Source organism: Peromyscus maniculatus, chromosome 12, assembly GCF_049852395.1.
Source record: "Peromyscus maniculatus bairdii isolate BWxNUB_F1_BW_parent chromosome 12, HU_Pman_BW_mat_3.1, whole genome shotgun sequence".
NCBI lineage: Eukaryota > Metazoa > Chordata > Mammalia > Rodentia > Cricetidae > Peromyscus > Peromyscus maniculatus.
In genome coordinates this window covers 54593426-54619093 of record NC_134863.1, presented here as the reverse complement: position 1 = coordinate 54619093, position 25668 = coordinate 54593426, and the positions used below count along the sequence as shown (strand labels likewise).

Genomic DNA, 25668 nt, shown 5'->3' with positions numbered 1-25668 from the left:
TCAAAAACTTTAGAAACTTTTGAAATTTATTTCTAAATGTCACAAACTTTTAAAAAGCAACACATTTATACTAAAATACGGGCATGAGCAAAAGTAAAAAATAAGCACAGGAAGACGAAAATTAACATAGTAAAATTTTAATACAGTATTCTGGATACAAGTAGAATAGCACTAGGTAAGGACTGTAAGTTACCTCAGTGATCTGTGAGTATGGGTTGAGATCATCCAAGGTTTAGGATAGCCACTTCACATTTTCATCAGTGCCGACCAAAAGCCAAAACAATCTATTATGGAAACTATAGGACTAACTTTCCATGTTCATCAATTATTTTAAGGTGATCTGTCCTCATTAAGTGGCAGTTGAGGTAAGTCAAACACAGAAAGCCCTTACAAAGACTAAGAACCAAACAAAAACTTGTTTCTAGCCTTTGTTTTAGGTCACCTTAAATTTAATTTGCTTTTATATATTTGCTAACATTCATGTACAACTTCTTTCAGGCCAAAGTTTTAGCTTGGAAATCTTGCCAATTGTATGTTCACCTTCAGAACATTCCCAAGCAGACACACAACTGTTTAAACAGTAAGATGTAAAACTTGTAAAAGTTTTCTGGTCCCTTAAAATTCAGTAGGGCCACAGGCATTAACTGGAAGTAGCATTTACTAAATAATATTAGAAAGCCTTAATCAAAGATAATGGAGAAAATAACTATATAGGCTGTCATACACAATCTAATTTCTCACTCTGTAAAAAATGATTACAATATGTTTCAGGCTTGCTATATGCCACAGATAATGAAAAAGAAACCAACAGAAAATTCAAGAAGCTAGGACTATTTACTGTCAGGATATAGTGAGGTTCTGGAAGACATACTACGATACTCTGAGAAAACATTAACAGGTAAGCATGTGTTGAAGGCAGTTTATAAATGAAACATTACAAAGCTTTTAATAATGCATCCAACTTAGAAAAAAAGCTGCTATTGGTCCAATAATATAGCATCATACTACCACTATATAAGATTGAAAGCTTCTGTACACACGTTCACTTCGCCTCCCAAGTAGCACATGCCTTGGTCTCATGTTATCTAACATGCCAATCATAGTTTTGCAAATCTTTACCAGTTTGAGCAGGCTACTATATAACCACTTGTATTATTTATGAGACAAATTTAACCAGTTCCAAGAAACAAACTTTCATAATCAGTGAAGAAACATTAATACTAACTTTCCCCAAGAGAATGGAAAACTCATTCTAAGGACATGATCCAACCCTAACAGAATGAACTATGCCCCTAGAGATGCAAAAATGTAATAGTTGCAAGCCTGGAAAAGCAGTTCTACAGGAACTCAGTGACTGTGAAGTCATTATAACTGCAAGAAAGGCAAAGGTGAATTGTTTTCCTAGTGCAACATCAAACATGTTACTAGATTACTAGGCGCTGTTCTGCCATGTTTACTGATAGTGCATAGTCCCAGACAATAGGGAATAGTCCAAATCACATGGAATCCTGAAAAATTAGAATGATTGTTTTTATTCGGAAAATAGTGGTATAAAATTCAATTATTTCTTTAGTTGCTTAGATTTCCTACCATCTTAGACAATTTAAAAATGGTTGCCTGCCAAGTCTTTGAGGAAGCAATACACTGTTTACACTTTGCTGATTTCTGTGTGCTTTACCAACTGCAGTTAGTAAACAACTAGTCTAGACATTTATGTTCTACATGAATATAACCAAACATGAGAAAATGGAAACCACAAATTTTGAGAACTGATTTTTTTTTCTCTTCCATAGCAGGCTTTTAAAATAGAAGAAACAAGTGGTCACTTTGACAACCTGAATTGGGAATGTTAAATCTACAAAGGACCCTAAGACAAGCTGTTCTTAAAAACACAAATTATTGCTGGGTGTGGTGGTGCACGCCTTTAATCCCAACACTCAGCAGGGAAAGAGGCAGGTGCAGGTGGATCTCTGTGAGTTCAAGGTTAGCCTGGTCTGCATAGTGAGTTTCTGGACAGCCAGGTCTATGTAGAAAGACCTTGTCTCAAAAAAAAAAAAAAAAAAAAAAAAACCCAAAACAAAAAACAAACAAAAAAACCAACCCCACAAATTATATTACTTTTTACTAACTTTGGCTTTTTGTTTAATGGAAATTTGCGGCACAATGACCTGAAAGGTAACTCCAAGTCACACAGGGCATCTTGCCACTGATTTACAGTAGAAATATAACTTCAATGTTTTCAACTATTTGATTTTTTTATTTTTATATTAAAGCTCTAACTAAGTCTTCTGTTACTAAACTTTTAAAAAATATAATTTGGATCTGATGAAGAGGACTTATCTGAGCTAACTTCCTTCTAATAAGCTTGAAGAACAGTGAGGTTCAGAGAACCTAAGCATGGTTGACCTTTAACAGAACTGATTCTTTCTGACTCAAACAGCTAAACAGCATCCTGCTTATCTCTACTATAAAATTCTTGCCTCATATTTTTAGACAACTGTTTAGCATCAAAGTTTTAAAACCTGTATCACCAGAGGCAAAGCAGTAAAAGTCAAACTAAAACTCATTTCTAGTCTATTTACCTAAATAAACTCTTATGGAAAAATTAATGTATAGAAAGCAATTTTCTTATTTGCTGTCAGCCAAAAAGGAACTAATTCCCTGTCAAAAGAGGAAACTGAACCACAGTGTATTTAAATGAGAAAAAAAAAGTCCTGTAGTCTTTTAATACCAAGACATAAAAAGTTTGCAAATCCAAGATGGTATTTAACATGAAAATTATGGTTCAAAAATTTGTGTTCATAGTTCGAGACGAAAATCTCATCACTGCAAAATCCCCCATGGCTTTTGGCAAAGACATTAAGAGATTTTAGTCTTTTGGTCACTTGAAGCTGCTACTAAAGAACAAATCTTTAAAAAGGCAAAGAAGACCGTGAGGAAGTAAAGGTTAGGCAATCATTTCACATACAAATAAAACGCAGTTTGAACAGTCATTTCTCCTAGAGATCTCAAGCTCTAAGAACATTTCCCACCTTCTATTTTGAAAAGAACTCAACCTTCTTCAAGTTCCTGTGAGGGGTATAGCCTGGCAGCAGCTTCAACTTTCTAGGCTCGTTCTCAATCCAAAGAATTCAGTAACCTCACAAGAAATAATTGTATATGGCAGCATGGCTACAGCACAGGCCAGGTCCTCCATGCACAAACATTTCAGGAGAAAAGCCATCGGGTTTAATTAAAGATAACCACCACGTTTCAGATATCCTAATACACTCACTCTAGAGCTAAGTTTTGCTTTATACCATCGGTGACTAAAATTAGCAATACGTTTTGCAGTGAGGTTTTTTTTTTTCTTTTGCCTGCAACTATATACACATTGCAAAACTATTCTGTATCACATGATTTTAATGAAATAAATATAAAAATGAACCACACAATCAACACATTAACTTTAATACTCCACATTATTTATCTTGATCACAATGGTCAGAACTGCCTTGTCAACAATCTTGTGAGTTGAGGAGCTGATTTTCATTCTCATATCCATCAGGCAGATAGGCTCTCCTCAGCTGGTCTGACTTAGGTATGGATCCTCCGTTCTTCACATGTCGAGACAGGAACGCTCGGACTGCTGGATGATCAGCCTTCTCCAGGGGGATGTTGGCTTCCAGGCACATCTTCACAAAGTCCTGGATGACACTGACTTTCTCTGTCTGCGCAGTACTGTTGCACTGGAGAGATGCAGTCAGGGGCCTCTGCTTCTTTCTCACATTTTGCTCTTCAAATTCTGCCTTCCTCTTGGTGTGAGTCTTTGACTTGAGGTGGTCACTGATGGCAGACTTGCGAACATGATTCAGAACCACATTGCAAGAAGTGCAGAAGAGTTTCCCTCCATCTTCATGAAGCTCACCTCCAAATTCAGTGACTCGATCCAGAGGGGTCACATACAAAGCAGTCTTAGAACGATTTCGGGCAGGTGGGGCTGTTACTACAAACCGTTCCATTTTGACTGAGTAAGGTTCTTCTATGACAAGAGAAAGATGTAAGTATTATGAAAATAGTTCATTCTATATAAGTGTTTAACAATAAAGGGTAGAGTTGTGTTTTTTGAAGAGTTAAGATTTAAAGGAATACCAATCCCTCCTCCTCCCCCGCAACCCCCAAACTTAATTCAATGATCTTCAACATCCCCCAAATGCTTAATTCAATTTGGTAGGTTGTCTTTTAAATCTTATCTGAAATACTCAAGGAAAGCAAAACTAAACCAAATTAGCAGCAAACAACAAATGTCCATTCCTTGACATTTGTGTGTATGTGGTATATGCCCATGTGTACACCTTAGTTTTTTTGAGTAGCTTGTCTAACTGCACCCAGAACTGGAATTACAGACTCTGCTGAGATCAGCTTCTACATGGATGCTGGGGATCTGAACTCAGGTCCACATACTTGCACAGGAAGCAGTACACCTAAGCCAACTTCCCAATACCTTGACTTTTAAGACAAATAAATTAGATTTATGAATAACTCAAATTATTCTAGATATTTCTATCTTTTAGGAAATCCCAATCACAGTAAACAGAGTTTTTTTTTTTCAAGACAGGGTTTCTCTGTGTAGCTTTGCGCCTTTCCTGGAACTCCCTCTGTAGACCAGGCTGGCCTCGAACTCACAGAGATCCACTTGGCTCTGAATCTCGAGTGGTGGGTTTAAAGGCGTGTGCTACCGCCGCCCGGCCATTCAGAGTATTAATAGCACTAATTAATAGCCCAAGTCAGATATGTTCAAGGTAAAGTGTTTCTTGTGGGAAACTGATTTTGAGAACTCAGCTGTGCACAAACATGACAGCAAAACTTGTTTTTAAGAGAAAAACAAAGAACATGAACAAGTGCAACTATGTACAATGACATTAAAACTTGAGGCTTATGTATAGTTGAAAATAAGTATTTAAGGAAGGGTTTCACTGCCTGGTGGTGGTGGTGGTGCACCCTTTTTTTAGTCCCAGCACTGTGGAGGCAGAGGCAGGCTGATCTCTGAGTTCCAGCCCAGCCTAGTCTATAGATACAGAGTTCCAGGACAGCCAAGGCTACAAAGAGAAACCCTTTTTCAAAAAAAAGGACAGGGCCTCACTCTGTAGACAGAGAGATCAACCCATCTTTGCCTCCTCCTGAGTGCTTGAGATTTTAAGTGTATGACACCACGCCTGGAAAAAATAAGTTATTTTTAATACACACGTATGTATCTCTAAGTTCTTTTAAAGGGAGATAATCAAGAGAAGGCATCATGTTCTTTAACACTGGGTTTCATTTCCATTGAAGAATAATTTTTATTTCTCTTAACACAGTGACCAATATGTAACAGAGAATCGATCAAACTTGATGTTTGAAAGAGTAAATGAATGGCTTGGTGTACAATTCACTAGCAGAGCAATTGCCTCATGTGAGCTAAGTCCTGGGTTTGACCCCAGCAATGCAAAAAAACCCAAACCAAAATAAAACAAACACACACACAAAAAAGCCAAAACCAAATGAACAAAAATCCCCGAGTAACCATTTATCCAAATACATAATTTAGAAGCAGCTTACTAACTCACTTTAGCCAAATCACAAACTTTAAAAAACAAAAAACCTGTTGTCCAGCCTGGTTTTCAATGTGAAATCCTCCTGCCAGTGTCCTGAGTAGTTGGGGTTACAGGTATGTGCCACCATATGTGGCTGCTTTTTACTTCTTTTTTTTTTTTTTTTTTTTTTTTTTTTTTTTTTTTTTTTTTGGTTTTTTGAGACAGGGTTTCTCTGTGTAGCTTTGCGCCTTTCCTGGAGCTCACTTGGTAGCCCAGGCTGGCCTCGAACTCACAGAGATCCACCTGGCTCTGCCTCCCGAGTGCTGGGATTAAAGGCGTGCGCCACCACCGCCCGGCTTGCTTTTTACTTCTTACAGTTACATATATGTATGTATGAATGTGTGCGTGTGAGCCTCTGTACCAGCACATGTGTGGAGTTCAGAAGACAACTGGAGGGAGAGGGAGTTGGATCTCCCTTTCCACCAAGTGGTTGCAGGGATTGAACTCATGGTTGTCAGACTTGGCAGGAAGCATCTTTATTCTCTGGGTCATCTCACCAGTCCCACAAACCTCTTCAAACGATCACTGGACTATCAGCTTAATACAATTACAAGTATTGAAAACCCAAGACAATGAATACACTTTGGTAACAAATGATTAGTAAGTTTTACACCCCTGGGACCATGCCTCTGAGCTAACTTCTTATAATAATCAAAATTTAAGGATACTAAAATGAATGGTAAAATTCAAATGGAATAATTTTCTGTGATAAACGTGTTGGAGAAATATTTCCAAATATGTTCTAAAGAATTAGTGTTTATTTTATTTATTTATTTATTTTGTTTTTCGAGATAGGGTTCTCTGTGTAGCTTTGCACCTTTCTTGGAATTCACTCTGTAGCCCAGGCTGGCCTCGAACTCACAAAGATCCGCCTGCCTCTGCCTCCTGAGTACTTGGATTAAAGGCATGCGCAGCTGCCACCGCCGCTGCCACCACCAGGCATGAATTAGTTTTTATAAGTATAATTACAAATCATGGAGTATTCCACTGTATTAGTTTACTTGCTGGGCAACATCAACATTCTTTCAATTTTTGTCAGTATGTTAGCAAAAATCTATGGATCCAAATTAGAGGACTTAGCAAGTCATGAAAATTCTGAGCCAAGAGGTGGTGGCGCATGCTTTTAATCCCAGCACTCAGGAGGCAGAGTCAGGAGAAGCTCTGTGAGTTCGAGGCCAGCCTGGTCTACAGAGCGGGGTCCAGGACAAGCACCAACACTAGACAAAGAAACTCTGTCTTGGAAAAAAAATTCTGTAAGGCACAAAAAGTCTAGAATTTAATGTTTAATTTTTGTGGATTTCTGCCCCATTGCATCTTTGACACAAGTCTTGTCCTCAGATACTGTGTTGGGGTAGAGATTTTTCCACGACAGGAAAGACAGACATGTCAATGAATTCTGCCTAAAATACTCAGTGAGTATCAGTGCAAATATTTGCAATTTCTACATGTATTCTATACCTACCAAACCAACCTGTTCTAGTAACAACGAACAGCTATAAGACAGTTATGAAAAATCCTGAATTTTTGTTTTGGGTTCCCCTTAGATTTTTTTTCTCCGTGGAAGTACATTTAAGCACTTGGACTACAATCTTAGAAATAATGAATCTGTAATTCTTGTACTAATGTGAGGTCTGAACTTTTCTGATCTTTTAACTTGAAAAAAGTTTGTTCCGGATATTGCCGATGCAAATATCCACCCCGTAGAGGGGTGACGATCTCAGTTACAAGTATTTTCAAAAGTCAGAAACATTTTAAACAAATGAGGAAGTAGAGAGGTTAAGCGCAAGAACTAGCTAACAAAAGCGAAGCAGCCAATTTACTAAAGCAAAACTAAGAAGTTTTCAAGTCGAAATGTTTACCGGCTTAATTTCCAGTTTTTTTTTTTTCTCTCTTGTTCCTTGATATTAAGCAGTGAGGGTTTTCCGGTGCAAAACGAGAGCCGCATCCAATCCCGGCAACTTTCCGTTCGTTCAGACCCGGAGACGCCTTCGAATCAGTTTTTCAACAGGTGGTGGTGGGGCAAGAGTTTCTGGGCTTGCACCCTATTTTCCCTGCGGCGCCGGGCAGTCATGCCTTTACTGTAAAAACACGAAAACAAACAGAAAAGGAAGATGGTGGAGGGGCGGGAAAGGTCGGCCGCGGGCCCGCCGCCGCCGCCGCCGAGCGTCTAAGGGCACGCACGCCCCGGCTGCTGCAGCCTTCCCGTGCGCGATCCGGGGGCGGAGGGTGGGTGGGTGGGGACCGGCCCAGACCTCCAGGCAGCTCCGGGCCGTGTGGCCCCGGGGCGGGTGTCCCCCGCGGCCCGCGCGCGCGCGCGAGCGAGCTCCGCAGGCCCGAGGCTCCGGTGGGGGCGGGGAAGGCGGGCGCCGGCCGCCCGACCGTCTAGACAGCCCTCCTCCCGCCGCGCCGGCCGGGGTGGCGCCCCAGCGCCGAGACCCCGCCTGCGGGGCCCCCGGGGCCGCGTCCCCGCTGCCCTGCGAGGGCCCGGCAAGTCGGCCGCCGACTCGGTGGCTGTCCCCGGGGAAGGGGGCCGAGGCCGTCGCTGTCAGGTCGCCCGTCCTCTCCTCCTCCCTCCTCCTCCTCCCTCCTCCTCCTTCTCCTCGGGCCGCCGGCCCCGCCCCCGGCTCCCTCTCCCCGGGGGCCCCCAAGGCCCCGGCCCGCCGCCCCGCACCAACGGCCAAGCCCACCTTCCGTCTTCCCAGCTCTTCGGGACCGTAGGATCGGGCCGCCGTTAGGGGAAGCGCACGAGCCCTCGGCGGGGAACGACAGGAGGAGGAGGAGGAGGAGGGAGGGAAGGCAGAGCAACGGGATGAAGGAGGTCCCGCTGCGGCCGCCGCTGCTGCTGCTGCCGCTGCTGCTGCCGCCGCCGCCGCCGCTGCCGCCGCCGCCGCCGCCCGAGCGCACCCCGCCGCGGCCGCCGTGTCCCCCGCCGCGCCCCGTCCTCGGGCGCGCCCTATGGCAGAGCTCGTAGGCGGTGCTCAGCAACCGCCGAGCGGCCTCGGCCAACAGACGGCGGGGCTGCCCGACGGACGGCCGGCCGAGCCAATGGGCATGGAGGGCGGGCGTGCTTATGATTGGCGGTGCCCTTCCTCCAGTGAAAACTGGGGGCGTGGGTGGGCGGAGCCGGAAGTAGAGCCCAGCCGAGTGGCCCCTGTCCGGCTGGGGCGGAGGGAAAGGAGGAGGGAACTAGAGCAGGAGGAGGAGGAGGAGGAGGAGGAGGTTAACCCAGGCAGCGGCGGCGGCGGCGGCGGCGGCAGCGGCAGCGCAGGGGCTGGGTACGCGCTGGGCGGCGAGAGCCTCATGGCGGAGGAAGAGAGCGATCAAGAGGCCGAACGCCTCGGAGAAGAGCTCGTGGCCATTGTGGAGTCCCCCCCGGGCCCGGTGGGGCTCCGAGCTGCGGGCGACGGCAGAGGGGCGGCCGGCGTGAGCGGCTGCGGCGGCGGCGGCGGCGGTGGCGGCGGCGTCGGGATCAGCAGCCGGGATTACTGCCGACGCTTCTGTCAGGTGAGGCGCCCGTCGGCCGCCCCGGACTTGTCACCCGGCTCCTGGGCCTCCGCGCGGCTCCTGGCCTTGTGGCCCACGGATCGGGGCTGTGTGTCCGGGACCGATCCCTCCCAGCCGGACGGACGGGGAGCCCCCCGGGTCCCCTCTCTCTCTCTCTCTCTCTCTCTCTGATCCTCTCCGGCTCGGCGAGGGGGGACGGGGAGCAGGTTGGGGAGTGGGGGGGGGAGTGACGACTTGCGGACTTTGGGGTGAGGAGAAAGTGAGTTTGTCGTGGTGGGGTGGTGGTGGGGGGCCGGGAGCAGGACGGTCAGCTGGAAGGAACCGCGTCCTGACATGTCCCTGCCTCCTCACGCAGACCCCCCTTCGTGCCCGAGGGTCCCGCCTTTCTACGTTGCCTGCCCGGTTGGTTCCTCTCACTTCTTCTGCCGAGCTCCCCTGCCTTTCTCTTAAGACCTCCCGTGTGTCCCCCCCCCCCCGTCCCCCCCGTCCCCCGGCATTCTCGTTTTGGGAGACCCCACGCCTGCTATCACCCCACTTGCCTGCCCTCCTGTCATCCCCACCCCTCCCCCTCTGCTAGGGTCTCCTGTCATTCCCTCACTGGGTCCCTCTGGGCCGGTTGGTTCTTCAGTTGGCTTGGGCACTGACCCACCGTTAGCTACTTTTCCCCCTTCCCCCGGGCGTGTGTGTGCGTGCGTGTGTGTCTGGGGGGGGGTGTTTGGGGTGTGGGACGTTGGTGGAGTGATTGTCATCTTTCCCCTTTTTTTTTTTGACCCCCCTTGTCTGACAAACACAGTTTCCTAATTAACTGCACACAGAGAAAGTCGTTTTCCTGAAACTATCGCCCTGGTTACACCGCCCCTCCCCCATCCTTGAAGTTACACGTTTTTTGGTTAGTCTGTTACACTCAGTATCGGGAAAGTGACAGTCAATTATTTAGTCTGCGGACTGCTTTTAGGATTGAATGTAGTTTTGTATTGAGTTGTGAGCAAATATAGGGACAACCTACATGTTTAGGAATAGTTTGTAAAATCTGCATTCTCATCCGCATTCATTTGTAATACACGTCTTTTTTTTTTTTTTTTTTTTGCATTCCCAACTCTTGCTTCTTAAGAAAAAAGATACTTTTTTCATACTACCTTTAAAAAATGTTTCTTATTGTTCACGTCCCTGCGCTACTATTTCTTAACGGTTTACCTGTACAAGTTACTTAACCTCTGTGCCTTAGTTTCCTCTTTTGTCAATTGGGATAGTTGCTAGCTGGGTAAATACATGAATGGTTTGCATCAGCTAGCCGTTAATTTCACTCAGGTCACAGGTGCGAAATAAAGCGAACAATGAGTGGGCATTAAATTGGTTGACATTTCATTTTATGTCCTGCCAAGCATTTAAGGGAGGAAAAAAGGATAAAGTTGATATTTTGGGATAAGTTACTAATGGTTGAATTTAAATTTTCTTTTGGCAAGTTTTTGCCAATGTCATAGGTGAATTGGTTTGAAGGTCGAAACAGTCTGGGTGTGCACAGTGTATCTTTAACATTTTTTTTTCTCTATTTAGTGACTTTCTTGAAAAAGTGTTTTCATCTTGACAGTTGATGTCACTGAAGTTCACTGTCTTGATTTTTAGAGCATTTGTCTTCTAATTACGTGTTTAATGTTCAGCAACCGTTATGTTTGTAGACTATGTACTTAGGAACTTCAAACAGGCAAATTAGCATGCATTTGATATTTAAATATATTCTGAGACAAATGGTATCACACCTTTCTTTTTTTACTTTTTAAAAGAACAACTTTTCTCTTTCTCTCTGTTTCTGCTCCCCACCCCCACCCCTAGTGTGTGTGTGTGTGTGTGTGTGTGTGTGTGTGTGTGTTGTACACTGGGCATTGAAACCAAGGCTAGATCTACCAGTTCTACCCGCAGCTTGGTAGTGTTAGTTTACTTGCTCAATGACTCTGCATTGCTGAAAATTTTGAGTGCCAGAGCATTTTTTGGAGAACTTTTACCTACCCTTAATTTCTTCTTGAAGTTAATTTTTTAAGAACAAATGAGCAAATTTAGCTTATGAAGAAGTGTGACTACAGCTGAGGGAGGGACACCAGGAGCACAAGTTCAAGGGTTGCCTGGGCTACATTGGGAGACCCTGAGTCAGTAAACAAAACAAAATCAGATTCTGATCGTTGACTTTAAAATGTTTTAAGAACAGATGAAGTTGACTGTTTTTTGAGATTCTAACTTATGAGTAACCAAGACTAAAACTGAACAGGAAAAATGTAGTGAACTTTTATACAACTAAATTATGAGTGTTATATTGACATACCTTCAGATTACCAATTTTTTTATGAAAATTCATTACCTATTTTAGAGATTACTAATAGAGCTGTTTTTGAATTCCTATTCTGGTTTTATTTTCCAAGTGAGCTTTATATTTATATATATTATTTTTACATATTTTAAATGGAATGAAAGAATCACTTAATGAATGACATTTTATCTATTACTTAATAAAATAGGGGTTTGATTTTCCAGTAAGGAAAACAGTGGCCTATATAATTGCATTCTCAAAGATTAGTTCTTTTAAACAATTAAGATTCTATTATTTACTAATAGTGATAATAAATAACTTTCATTTATTAGCAAATTACCTAATCATGAATAATTCTTAAAATAGATAAGTTACTCTTATCTACTGTCTGACAGTGAGCTAAATATATGAATTATGTATACAGCTTAGTGATATTGAGAAGAAAATCTACAACTTATCTACTTTTTGGAGGGAAATATGAATCAAAATTTCTTGGCAGTAGCTGCTAGGGTTATGGGAGAAAGGAATGGAACAATTCTTTTAAGGGAAAGTAAAACAAAAGACTCCCTGGACTAATTGCCACTAATTACCTCCTCCCATGGCCTATGTTAAGTTATCTGCGCAAGTAATACTCCAGTAGAATGGGTACCTAACCCATACTTATTTGCTTTGATAGGAGCGGGAAGGGAAGGCAACTTTTACTAAGAGCCTATTAACTCTTCACCTTCAGATATCGAGTTACAAAGCAGAATTTGAAGCCTAAACAAGTTCACTTTTCTTACATTCTTACATTTTCTTACATTCCAAAGGAAGGGCAAGCTAGGATTTGAACGCTGACTTCAATATCTACTGCAAGACAAATCATCAAACACATACTTTGAATTGTGTGGTGTGGATGGGATTGAGTGGTGAAAAGTTAGTAACCAGCAGGGGGAAAAATCCTGAAAGGACTCAAGGAAGCACAGATACAAAGTTTCAAAGAGCCAGGTGTGCTGAAGTGGCACACGCCTTTAATTCCTGCACTCAGGAGGCAGAGGCAGATGGAGCTCTGTGAGTTAGAGGCCAGCCTGGTCTACATAGTGAGTTCCAGGACAGCCAGGACTATGTAGACAGACTGTCTCAAAAAACAAACCAACCAACCAAACTAAACCAAAAGAAAAACAAAAACCACCTAAAGTTTAAAAGAAAAGTTTAAAAGGGATGCTTTATTATACCATAGTAATAAAACTCATTTCAAAAAACATCATTTTATCTCTCTTGACTTGTTAAGTATAGGAAACATTCCCTCATTTCCTAAGACCTACAATAATTTGACTTTGGTCATATATTGTCAGGTAAACAAGTTAAAATACTTCATTCTTAGTTTGAGTAGCAGAATGATTATAATGAGACACATAGCTGGATCTGAGAGGTATGGTAGAGTGTAAAATTACTTTGTACTACCGTGGGCTTAACAGCACCCAAGGAAGACAACAGCGTATAAAATGAGGGAATGGACATAATGAACACAAAGCTCTCATGTTCCTACCTAGCACATGGGTAGGAGTAAAGAGACAGAAGCTATTAATATTTCTGTGATGCAAAATCCCCTGCCAGTTTAAGAGGGGCATTAGAGATAATCCTATCTTTGGAGTTGATAGCTTTTATTTCATAATGAACTTCAGAGAATATTTTTAAAATGTTACCATCTTTAAATTTTAGTGTTTGTAAAGATTGTCATAGCTAGATGCTCCTGATGAATAAGGCACAGTGATTTGCAAAGCAGTTACATTTTCTTTCTGGTGGGTTTTCGGGACTTTATTTCCTGCAAGGGGCATTTGGCAGTCTCGGAATGGATTGTCCTGACAGGCAACTAGTGGGTGGGGGCTAGAAATGCTGCCCAGCCTCTAGCGCCCAACAGTAAACCTGGTCTAACATGCAGGTGGTACCTAGGTGAGAAAGCCTGCTATACCTTTAAGTTTGACTCTGAAACAAGCTGGTTTTCTATTTGGGTTGTTCTGAGCAAAAGGTACTAATAATTCTTCAGTAAGTTTAACAGCAGTTGTGCTCTCTGCAAGACATCTAAAGAGATGGGTCTTAACAGAAAAGGGGTTTGCCTCATTATTTCATTTTTTTACAAAATCCATATTTAATGTCTTTTCAAAGAAATTCAAATTGTCTTAGAAAACAGCCTTAATATGTTGGACTTGGTGCAAAATTTACACAATATTTACACTTTTATGAAAGATTTCTGAGGGTGTATAATTCACTTTTTTTTTTTTTTGGTTTTTCGAGACAGGGTTTCTCTGTGTAGCTTTGCGCCTTTCCTGGGACTCACTTGGTAGCCCAGGTTGGCCTCGAACTCACAGAGATCCGCCTGGCTCTGCCTCCCGAGTGCTGGGATTAAAGGCGTGTGCCACCACCGCCCGGCACTAATTACTATTATTATTATTAATTCTTGCTATTAATTGGCATTACCTTTTAATTTATCTTTAATCAATGAACATATTTTAAAAAAGTCATATATAAGGCCTAAATATGAGGAATTCCTTTTTGCCGCAAGTTCAGACCTGATTGAAGTAGCTTAAACAATTGTAGATATTTACTGCTCATGTAAAAAGTCTTGACTAGATAGTGCAGGGATGGCACTGTAGTCTCACTATGATTGCACAGTTGCTATTTCTTAGCCACCCTTCTCTTCCTGGTTTATCCGATAAGCCAAGATATGTGCTGGGATTGCAGCTATCACAGCTGACTTTTTTGTGACAAGACCAGGGTATTTCTGTGGGGTAGCTAAAAAATATCTTGCTGGGCAGTGGTGGCGCATGCCTTTAATCCCAGCACTTGGGAGGCAGAGCCAGGCGGATCTCTGTGAGTTCGAGGCCAGCCTGGTCTACAGAGTGAGTTCCAGAAAAGGCATAAAGCTACACAGAAACCTTGTCTGGAAAAACCAAAAAAAAAAAAAGAGAAAAAAAGAAAAGAAAAAGAAAAATATCTTGCCTTAAATCCTCTTCACAGGCTTCTTCCAGCTTGTTTAGGCATCCCCCATCCACAAAGAATGTTAGAACTTATTAAAAATGATTAATTGGTGCTTTTGATTCTATTTAGTAAGTAAGTAAGGAAACAAGTTTGGGTATTGAATTAAAAGTCAACGCCGGGCGGTGGTGGCGCATGCCTTTAATCCCAGCACTCGGGAGGCAGAGCCAGGCGGATCTCTGTGAGTTCGAGGCCAGCCTGGGCTACCAAGTGAGCTCCAGGAAAGGCGCAAAGCTACGCAGAGAAACCCTGTCTCGGAAAAAAAAAAAAAAAAAAAAGTCAACCAACTTCTTTGAAGGGGGGAGCATAACTTAAAAAAAACTTTCTTTTCAGAGACAGTCACTTGCAACTTATATACACACACACACACACACACACACACACACACACACACACACACACACACCACTTACCTACTTATGATTCCCCCCCCCTTAATTTTCGGTGTGATCAGGTGGCCTAGGTGAGGGAGAAAGTAGGGACCTCCTTGCCTTTCTGTTACTGAGTAGTACATCCAGCTTGAACTCTTGTGTCTACTCATTTTCTTCACGTGTCCCTTATGGAGACCTTTTTTCTGTTTATTTTGAGTCCCTTTCTTACAGTTCTCTCCACAGAAACAACTAAGGGTTAGGTTCCATTATGGAGAAGGAGACCTGGGGGAAATTTTTATCCCATTTTTGTGATTTTTTTTTTTACTCTTTTTACTTCCACTTTTACAAGTATGTAGTTCCTTACATTCCTATAATCTCAACAAGCCTTGCCCCCCTCCCCCCAGGATTGTTCCTGAACTTCCTCCACTGATGGTTTATATTTTATCTCCCCAGGTCTCAAGCTAGGAACAGCTTCATCCAGCTACTTTCTAGCTTCCAAAATGTAGTCATGAATTCTACGTTTTGACATCTTTGTGTGTTTAGGTCTTTTACAACAAAAGCATTTTAACCAGTGGAGTTTTCAAATGAGAACAGAAGTAAATTTGTGTGTTTATTCTGCCACATCTAAATAATTGTTGAAAATTAGCTCAGTAAAGAATAAATACAATGTTGTATTTATCCATGTGTGGTGGTTTCCACCTTTAATCCCAGCACTTGGGAGGCAGAGGTAGTGAGATCTGTGAGTTCGAGGCCAGCCTGGTTTACAGAGTGAGTTACAGAATAACCAGGGCTACATAGAGAAACCCTGTCTCAACAAAAACAAACAATAAAAACAAAAGAATAAACATAAAAGATGAAGGCAAGTATGGACAGTAACTTTGCCCTGATTTACTCCCTTTGCCAAGTAGTCTCCATGGTCTATTGTATTATGAGTGTTCAGAGCTACAAATCAATTACTGCATCACTTTATATGATGCATATATATATGTTCCTTCTAGTCTTCTTTAAAAAGTGGTCTTTAAACAATGGTTTTCAGGAATTGAGTATTAGAGACATTTTCAGTGTTCATGTTCATAAAAGGTGAAGTTCATGAAAGGCAATTTACTTATTTATTAATAACTAGGGAGCACAAAACAAAATCAATTAGTCTCATGTTGTTCTTTAATACTTTTTAGGTTGACTTACACAGTGAAGTCTAAGTGTTCCTAATAATACAATAATAGCAAATTACTGAGAACAACTTCAGTGACAAATGGCATGGGAATCTATGTCCCCTCCCCCAAGGCATGTTTGTAAAGAACACTTATCCACATGCATAACTGTTTTAGCAGGCTGACTAACTCTTATCCAAGATGCTTAAGACCAGATAGAAGTGTTTTTCATTTAGGATTTTATTTTTATTTATTTACTTTTGTTTGAGACAGGGTCTCAACATGTAGCTTTGGTTGGCCAGAAACTATGTAGAACAGGTTGTGTTTTGAAATCAGAGATCTGCCTCCCTCTCCCTCCTAAGTTCTAGAGCTAGATCACACTATCCCCCTCAGTCCAATATGGTGGTTACTCCCCAGATTTTAGAGTATTTGCATATAGCCATATGATACATTGCAGATGAGACCTAGATCGAAACCCTAAATTCATTTGCTTCCCATACACCTTATTCATAAGCTGAAGGAAGTTGTATACTTTTTTTTTTCAGTGTATAGCATTTCACTTTGAACCCTCAAATGTAGACAAGTGTGGAATCTCTTGGTGATATGTTTATGGCTGAATTATATTATTCCTTTTATCTGTTTATTTTCTTTATTAAAACCTACTTCATATTTTTCTCCCTTCCTTCCTTCCTTCCTTCCTTCCTTCCTTCCTTCCTTCCTTCCTTCCTTCCTTCCTTCCTTCCTTCCTTCCTCCCTCCCTCCCTCCCTCCCTCCCTCTCTCTCTGTCTGTCTGTCTGTCTTTCTTTTTTTTAAAGACAGGGTTTCTCTGTGTAGCTCTGGCTGTCCTGGAACTCACTCTGAGACCAGGTTGGTCATGAACTCAGAGATCCACCTGGCTTTGCTGCCTCCCAAATGCTGGGATTAAAGGTGTGCATCACCATGCACAGCTCTTAAAAAAACCTACTTTTTTTAATGAAGGGAAATTACAGGATAAAATTTATTTTATTTTCTTGCTTAGATAATTTTCTAAGTGCAGTCATTTCGCATAATGAAATTTTCTCTTATTCCCAAGGATGACTGAAATACCTCTACTTTGGGGTGGGTATAGGGAAATGATAATTTGCTTAAGTGAATGTAGTAAAGGTTATTTTTTACATTTACCAGTGAAATCCTAAATGGAAGTAATTTATTGACCCAAAGACTTTCACATGTTTACCATTGTCTTCCAAATCCCTAGTTACCTTACTTTGAAAAGCTATCTCAGGCTGAGGTTGCGGCTGTGTGACACATCGTTTGTCTAGAATATTTGTTTGATCAATCTCTTGGTTTGATCCCCAATTTTAATTTTGTAAATAATATCCTAGAAGGAAATACTTTTAAGGAAGTTTATTGCTTTATTTTTTAAATAATTTTTGTCGTCTTGTCAAAAAAAGGTTATTGTACTCTTGTTTTTGGCCTATTTTTTTTTCTTGCTAAATGTGCCAAATTATACCCTAACCATTAAGAACACACACACACATATTCAATCAAGTTGAAGAAATTTGTGTAGCTGGGTCTGACAAATTCCTAGCACTGCAGAAGAAAAACAAGAAATTAGTATGTAGTAAATTAGTAGTCAATATAATCTAGTTGATTGAATGCCATTTTAGGTGCATATTAGTATGTAATGGTAAGGGACTCAGGAGATGGTCAAGCAGGAAGTAGTACCAACACAAATATGAGAAAAAGATGGATTTGTAGAATGTGATGTGTAAGATTCTCAAGTTGAATACATTAATACTCTATGTGGTCAACTTCAAACCAGCAGTGAATCAGAAAAGAATGGAAAACTCTCCCCATCTATGTACTAGACAAACTATTGATGCCAGTGTTGATACATGTTTATAGAGGCTCCTTGAGAAGAAAGTGTAAAGTTATATACATGGAGCTCATAGACATGACTGTTTTTGGATTCTCATACAAGTTGAGCTCTGCTGAAGTTCTTTGGTTTAAGCATGAAATTTACAGTATATTGCCCCGTTTAAGTTGAGTTCAAAGATAGCTGGGCATCCAGAAATCACAACTTAGCAAGGGAAGTCTATTTTTTTTTTTTTGTAGCTATGTGGATGGTATTTGATACCAGATATAATATGATATGATACCAGTCATTTTCACATAGGGAGAAAATAACAACTAGGTTCATAAGATGAGGAATCAGAACAGAAGCTCTTGGAGGAACTCCACAATCAAATGGTCCATGGGAAGACTGTTCTGTAAATGAAGTCTGAGGAGAGTTAATTATTGGAGAAAACCAGGGAACAGAAGGCAAACAGCTAGCTAAGTTTCAGGAAGATAGGGAGGTTACCAATAGCAGAAAATTTGATTTGTTGAGAGTTGGGGTGCCTGGAGATAGAGAACAGATGTCTAAAATGGCAGCTGCTTGAGAAGGTAGTTTGAATTAATAGACAGGATCATTTGAGTTTATTGATACTGGATATAGAGTGGCACTAGTTTATACCTTACACTATCAGTGCTCATCTGTCCTAGTAAAGGCAAGGAGGCCATAACTTCCAGATTCAGGAATGGGGGACATACTGTATAATTGATCACTTAATTAACTTTAAGAAAAGAGGTGGACAGGCTTGTTTTCTGGCTTCATGTAGGACAAAACAACATAGAGAAGTGAAAGAATAATACAGAAGTGCTGATGTCGGTAGTGATTTGTGTTTAGGTGCAGAGCATTGCTCTGTCTACTGTGGAAATCTGTGGTAGTCTATCTACATTATCTGTTGTGTCAACTTTTCCTGAAGAGCCATGAAAAAGTGTCTGTTCACTCCAGATAGGGAACCAGTGACAGACTGAAGTAATGATTCTACCAAAGTCAAACTTGCCAAACTAATGAGTTTATTAAGGTTATTTAGGAGAGTATGGATAAGGGGTTTTGTGCAGGAGCATGGGTGACTCATTCCTGAGCCCCCAGCCCCTATGGTGATGATTCATGAAGGCTGCATCCTTGGAGACCCCTGCTTAACTTGCAGATAGCTCAGTCATTAAGAGAGTCTCCTCTTGCAGAAGTTGTTAACTGTATAAACTTGGGAGTCCCATAAGCGTCAACTTTGCTGAATTTAGGAGGGTTGTTTATTTCCTGAGTCTAAGAAGGAATCTTTCAATTATGAGAAAATTGCTCATCAACACTATCCCAATACATATGTACTCTGTTTGTTAATAAATATTTCTCCTACTAAAGTTGACATTTCCAGGGTATTTTCACTACTATAAGGTTTAAATGTTCTAAATTCTATTTAATGTTATTGTGTTGACTGGCATGGACAGTGATTTAAAAAAAATACTTATGATAACAAAAACTTAATATTGTCTTAGTATATTTTCTGTTGCTAAAATAGAATACCACAGACTTAGGTAATTTATAAAGACAAAAGATTTCTTTCAGTTCTGGAAGTTAGCCATTACAAGACTAGAACCTGCAGCATATGGTTAGGGCCTTCTTACTGAATCAAAACTCGGTGGAAAACATTGTATGTCAAGAGCAAGGGAGCATGTATACTAGGGTTTCCTCTTCTTTTTTGGGGGGGAGGAATGTAAAACCACTAATGCTATCATGATTGCCCAATTGCAAACACGATGAGAAAGTAAATTAAGTTTCCAGAACACAAACTTTAGAAGAGATATTCAAACTAAAGCAGTTTTAAATATCCAGAGCATTTTTTTAGATTGAACTCTATGTATGTATACATATTACTCCTACTTTCAGTGTTATCCATGCATCAGAGATTTGGTAATTGCTTTGCCTACTGTAATGCATTTAATTTGCTGCCTTTCATGGTATGTGCCATTATTTTCATTTATCATAAGATTGAGAGAGCAGATGATTTAGCCAAGTTATGTTGCTAGTATGTGATAATCAGACTATATATAACCTGGCTGGTCTTACTAATCAAAACCAGCCTGTACATTTTAGCTACTATGGTAGACATATAAACTGTATTCTATATGAGACAAGCATTTGACATATGTTTTGGGTTTTTTTTTTTAAGATTTATTTATTTATTATGTATACAACATTCTGCCACCATGTAACTTTGCATGCCAGAAGAGGGCACCAGATCTCATTATAGATGGCTGTGAACCCACATGTGGGTGCTGGGGATTGAACTCAGGACCTCTGGAAGAGCAGTCAGTGCTCTTAACCTCTGAGCCATCTCTCCAGCCCTTGACATATGTTATAGCGTTTAAAATTCATTATTGAGTAGTAGTGTCACGGACACCAATTTTATAAATAACACAAGACAACAAAACGATTGCTGTTCATCAACATGTGTATTACTTACCTGTTGCAGTGATAAAACACCAGGACCCAAAGCCGTTCATGGAAGAAAGTTTCTTTGGGCTTACAGTTGCAGAGGGACAAGACTCCATCATGTCTGGGAGGCATGGCAGCAAGCAGCAGGCATGGGGACAGGAGCAGACAGCTGAGAGACCATAACTTCAGATCCAAGCAGGAGCAGAACACAAGCCAGCTGGAAGGGGCACAGGCTTTTAACTCTCAGAGCCTTCCCTAGTGACATTTTTCCTTCAGCAAGGCCATACTGGCTCACCTCCCCAGACAACACCACCAATTGAGGAACCTATGGGAAACATTTTCATTCCAGTCACTACCATGTGGAAGAGAAAAAAGGGAAAAGGGAAGAAAAAGAAACAAAGAAACAAAGCAAAATAAAACAGAAAACCCCAAAAACCCCAAAACCCAAAACAAGCTTTTTGAAATTTCTTACAAAAAATAATTCTTAACTCTTATTCCATGTCCCCTATAAACCTACGTGAAGACCCACGTGTCTCAAAAGCCGTGGCTTATGGCAGCAATTAGTCTCAGTGTAAACTTTGTGATGATTTCAGATCAGTAGAAATTATGTCTATTATCTTTTTAAAAGAGGAAAATATGGAAGATTTTAAATGTTAATAAATGATGAAAGTTTTATCTGTCCAATGTACTTAGAAGTCCCTACCAACTCTAAATAAAGTACATATACGTTTTTTTTTTCCTATATTGTCTTTCAGTTTAGCACCCTTTAAGAACCATTACCTACGATCTTCTAGATTATAGATGTTACTTGTAAATTTGTAAAATTTGTACTTTTTTTTTTTTTTTTTTGGTTTTCTGAGACAGGATTTCTCTGTGTAGTTTTGGAGCCTGTCCTGGAACTCACTCTGTAGCCCAGGCTGGCCTAGAACTCACAGAGATCCACCTGCCTCTGCTTCCTGAGTGCTGGAATTAAAGGCGTGAGCCACCACTGCCTGGCAATTTGTATGTATTTTATGTATATGATGGTGGTAAAATTGTTTCTCATTGTCCTCTGAAGGATCAAAAATCACCATAATCTTTTGGACCATAATTAAGACACTTGCAAAATAATTTGTGCATTTTAACTTTCTTTCAACTCTCATGACCTAAAACATTTTTATCCAGAAAACTGATGTTTTAATTAATATGTAGCAACCTAGAAAATACAATAACTCAAAAAAATCAAAACACTTCATTTGTAGTGGGAATACACAGTTTGACTATAAATCATCTCATCCCTTTTGTACTTACATCTGGAATTTAAGGGCAAAGGAAGTATTTTAAAGAATATTGATTGAGATGACATATTTCACTGGAAAGAGGATGTCTTGAAGCTTCAAGCCTTCTGAAATGGAAATGTTAGAATTCTTGCCTTCCAAACAAACCCCAGCAGTAATCCAAACACGCAGAGTGGTGAATCTCTGCTGCCCATGGCGTGGCACAGCAACACTGCCTGGCTGTTTGCAAGTCAGCATTGGGGCAGTTGCTCCTGGGTTCATCTCTTTTCTGCCGTTGCATTCAGGACGGGAGCAGCTAGGGTAGAGGATGTATGCAGCCCTTAAGCCAAGTGCTGGTCTTTTAAGAAAAAAAAAAGGGTCACTGTGTCTTAGGTTCCTATTTATTATTTGCAACAACATTAAGCACTGTCTTTATTTACTTATTTATTCATCATTCACTTATGTATTTATTTTTTGGTTTTTCAAGAAAAGTTTTCTCTGTGTAGCCATGGTTGTTCTAGAACTTACTCTGTAGACCAGGCTGGCCTGGAACTCAGAGATCGCCTGCCTCTGCCTCCTGAGTGCTGGAATTAAAGGTGTGCACCACCACCACCACCACCCCTGTTAAGTACTATTTTTATGTTTATTTTATGCAGCTGTGGTTCAGAGAGGTAAAGCACATTTCCTTCCTTCCTTCCTTCCTTCCTTCCTTCCTTCCTTCCTTCCTTCCTTCCTTCCTTCCTTCCTTCCTTCCTCCCTCCCTCCCTCCCTCCCTCCCTCCCTCCCTCCCTCCCTCCCCCCTCCTTTCCTCTCTCTTTTCTTTCTTTTTTTTTTTTTGAGACAGGATTTCTTTATTTCTTTATTATGTAGCCCTGGCTATCCTGGAACTTACTTCATAGACCAGGCTGGCCTCTAATTCACAGCGATCTGCCTGCCTCTACTCTTTGAGTGCTGGGATTAAGGTGTTCTCCACCATGCCTGAGTAAGCACCTAGTCTTAAGACACATAGGTAAATACAGAAGCATAGCAAGGTGTTAGTGGTTATAGGTGAGTAAATTAATGCTGGATAATTTTTTTCTTAAATGTTGTTCAAATTAAATAAATAAATGTGTATAACTTGTAATCAAGATAGGAACAAGGTCTAAAGATTAAGTAGACAACAATTATGAGAATATTAAAAGCAGTGCTTAAAAATTATTACTTTAGTTTCATGTGTGCCATCCTGTGTTTATAAAAAGAGTAGATATGCATTCATTACTTTACATTCCATTGAATGTACATTGAAACCGGAACCAGAGTCTAGGTACGCATGCTTTTCATGATAAGATGTCCATATTCTTATGTTGATACTAGTGTGAACTGGGTCTTGCTAGTCAAAGAATTCAGTTAAGGAATGGAAAGCCTAAGAACAATTTAATCAGCAATTTAGAGGGAAAAAAACCAACACAGACAAGCTGTAAATCTCAGCAGTTTTGGAAGAAGGAAGAAGAAATTCATGCTGCTTGGGTTAAAGAGTCTGAAAGCTGGCATGTTCAGCAGTGAAGGTTGGTAAGCAGCTGCCTGGCAGAAAGGGAGAAACTTCCGAGACAGGGAAAAAGCCCAGAGAGTTAGGGTTAACACGTCTAGGGTTGATCACTGTCTGAAAGAAGAGACAGAAGGAAAGGGAATAGGTATGCTTTTTCCTCTCCTCCTCTTAGCATTTTTTTCAAGTAAATCAAATTTCCTGTGGCATGGACTCCTGGCCAGGTGATTGACAGGCTTAGCTGGATTGCCTCTTAAAAGAGACAATGCTATATAATGTTCTAATCTTTAGAACAGATCAGAATGTCATGGTCTCCACCCAGGGCCAGAGTTATTTTATTCTTTTGACCAGGAGGCCCAAGAGTGGCAAAGCTGGTATGTTTACCTTTTTAGAGTTACCAGGGAAACAGGAAGTACAATGCAAAGCTTACTTTGAGGGAGGAGTCTATCCTCAATGGACTCTGAGATTTACAGCATCAGACTGGAAAGATGAATTCATCTAGAACTTGGCTTAGGAGTTTGAATTTTATGGAACAGTATGCACAGAGATTAAAGCAAAGCCATCTTTTTGGGAACCTTAAATGTTTTAAGATATATTAGAGAAGGTAAAGTATGAAAGCCTACCCAAAAAAGGATACTGTTGTTGAGTAGCTAGAAAATAAATGATTGAAGGCCTGACAGATTAGTGAGAGTGAAGGGAGAGGACAGTTACTAGAAATGTTAGCATTTTGTGAATGAGGAGAAGATGCCCAAAAGAATTTCTTGAAATTCCACCAGGTTCTAATCTGAATACCTGGAGATATGCTGTTAATAAACAGTAGAAGCAACAAGTAAGAAATCAAATGAGTCAGATGATTTGCTGGCTCAGAGAGTTAGTATATTCCTGTTTCAACTATTAGTAAATTCTTTTAAGAAAGAACAGAAACTGTTTATCATCTAGTGATAATGCATCATGTAGCTATGATAACATATTTATTAATTTGAGGATGTTCTTTCTGGTGTAAGAACAATGAAGTTTAAAGTAGCTGATGTGTCTGTTGAAATGCAGAACTTGTTTTCTTTCCTTCACTAGTGCTCAGGCTCTGTAGGAGTTACCATAGACTCAGTCAGATTGCTTCCATTTTCCTTTGGCTGCCCCCTTGTGAGACTAAGGGTCGGTCAATCCCAGGCCCTGCATTTACAGAGTTTTTGTTCTATAACCAAGCTAACACTGTCCACTATGATCATTTATTAAGTTTAAACTTCCTTTCAGGTTTTAATTTGGGGGTTGAATAGCTTTGGTTTAGCTGATTAAATGTATCAAATTTAATCTACTGATTAACATATCTGTTTGTTTGATTGAATTGTCTCCTGTTACCAGAGATTTCAGACCATGGTTGTCTGGCCATATTGCTTAGGGCCTGAGATGACGATTGGTGGAACAGAGCTGCTCAATTCATGGTAGCCAGGAAGCTGAGCAGGGAGGAGCCAATGACAAGATACAACCATTAACAACATGCCTCCAGTGACCTATTGTCTTCACCTAGGCCCCACCTCTGAAAAATTTAATAACCTTCAATAATGCCATCAAATTATGAAACTTAGTGGATTAATGCATTTATTAGGTCAAGACTCTTGTAATTTCAACACATGAGGCTTTGGGAGATACTTTATATCCAAATCAAAACAGATCAAAAACTATATGAAGTGTTTGTTTCCAGCTTTAGCAGTCATTATTATTAACTATTTGAAACCATGTTTATTTACTTGCATGTATGTGCACATACATGTGGGGGGCAGAGGCCAACTTCAGGTGTCTTAAATGTTGTTCCACCTTAATTCCCCCCCACCCCCGCCCCCGAGACAGGGTTTCTTTGTAGCTTTGGAGCCTGTCCTGGAACTTGCTCTGTAGACCAGGCTGGTCTCAAACTTAAAGAGATCCGCTTGTCTCTGCCTCTCGAGTGCTGAGATTAAAGTCGTGTGCCACCACTGCCTGGCAAATTTTCTTTTCTTTTAAAACACAAGGTCTCTCTATGTAGCTCTGGCTGTATTAGAACTCTGTAGACCAGATTGGCCTCAGAACTCACTGAAATCAGACTGTCAGCCTCCTGAGTGTTGGGACTAAAGGTGTGCACCATTATGCCCAGCTCCATCATAATTTAAAACAGGGTCTTACTCAAGCTGGAACTCAGGCTGGCTGAGAGAGCTAGTAGAGAGCACTGGACACGAATTTATCACTCAGCAAGGCTACAGACTCAATCTGCTGTGCCCAGTTTGCATGTGAGTTTAGGGATCTGAACTCAGGTCCTCATGCCTGGGTGGCAGGCCTTTTCCTAACTGAGCCCTCTCTCCTCTATTTGCATTTAAATTTTACTTGAAAGCTTCACCAAGTGGTTTATGCCACTGTATGTATGTATGTGTGTATACATACATACATATATATATGTATATATATATATATATATATGTATGTATATATTCCTTTTGAGCAGAGATTCCTTATCCCAAACATTTTTACATTCCTGCAAGTAGTTTGAATTTTTCCTTTACAACTTTTACGAACTCAGTGGTTTACAGCCACAGGTACAAGGTCTTAATTGGTGGTTCCTACATTAGCAGTAGGGCATACTAAGGACTTTAATCATAGTTTTTCGGTGGCG

The 25668-nt window shown here is 40.9% G+C and overlaps 2 protein-coding genes across 4 annotated transcripts in view; one reads left to right on the top strand and one right to left on the bottom strand.

Annotated features, from left to right (window-relative positions):
* Window positions 1-121: 121 nt before the first annotated feature.
* Window positions 122-7615, bottom strand: Cggbp1 (CGG triplet repeat binding protein 1). Of its 2 annotated transcripts, none has more exons than XM_006981622.4 (2): window positions 7472-7615; window positions 122-4021 (listed from the first exon to the last, which is right to left on the bottom strand). In XM_006981622.4, the coding sequence occupies exon 2, from the start codon at window positions 3999-4001 to the stop codon at window positions 3498-3500; it is 504 nt and encodes a 167-aa protein (XP_006981684.1). In that variant the 5' UTR covers window positions 4002-4021; window positions 7472-7615; the 3' UTR covers window positions 122-3497. The 2 variants fall into 2 exon arrangements, with proteins under 2 accessions (XP_006981684.1, XP_042115412.1); XM_042259478.2 differs by having other exon boundaries at window positions 122-4018; window positions 7472-7614.
* An 845-nt stretch (window positions 7616-8460) lies between these two features.
* Window positions 8461-25668, top strand: part of Znf654 (zinc finger protein 654) — a 51710-nt gene continuing 34502 nt past the window's right edge. Inside the window, exon 1 of one of the 2 annotated variants that reach the window (XM_006981620.4) lies at window positions 8461-9116. In XM_006981620.4, the coding sequence (XP_006981682.3) occupies window positions 8568-9116 (549 nt within the window). In that variant the 5' untranslated portion in view covers window positions 8461-8567. The remainder of the gene's footprint in view (window positions 9117-25668) is intronic. The other variant, XM_076549091.1, reaches the window with a different exon arrangement.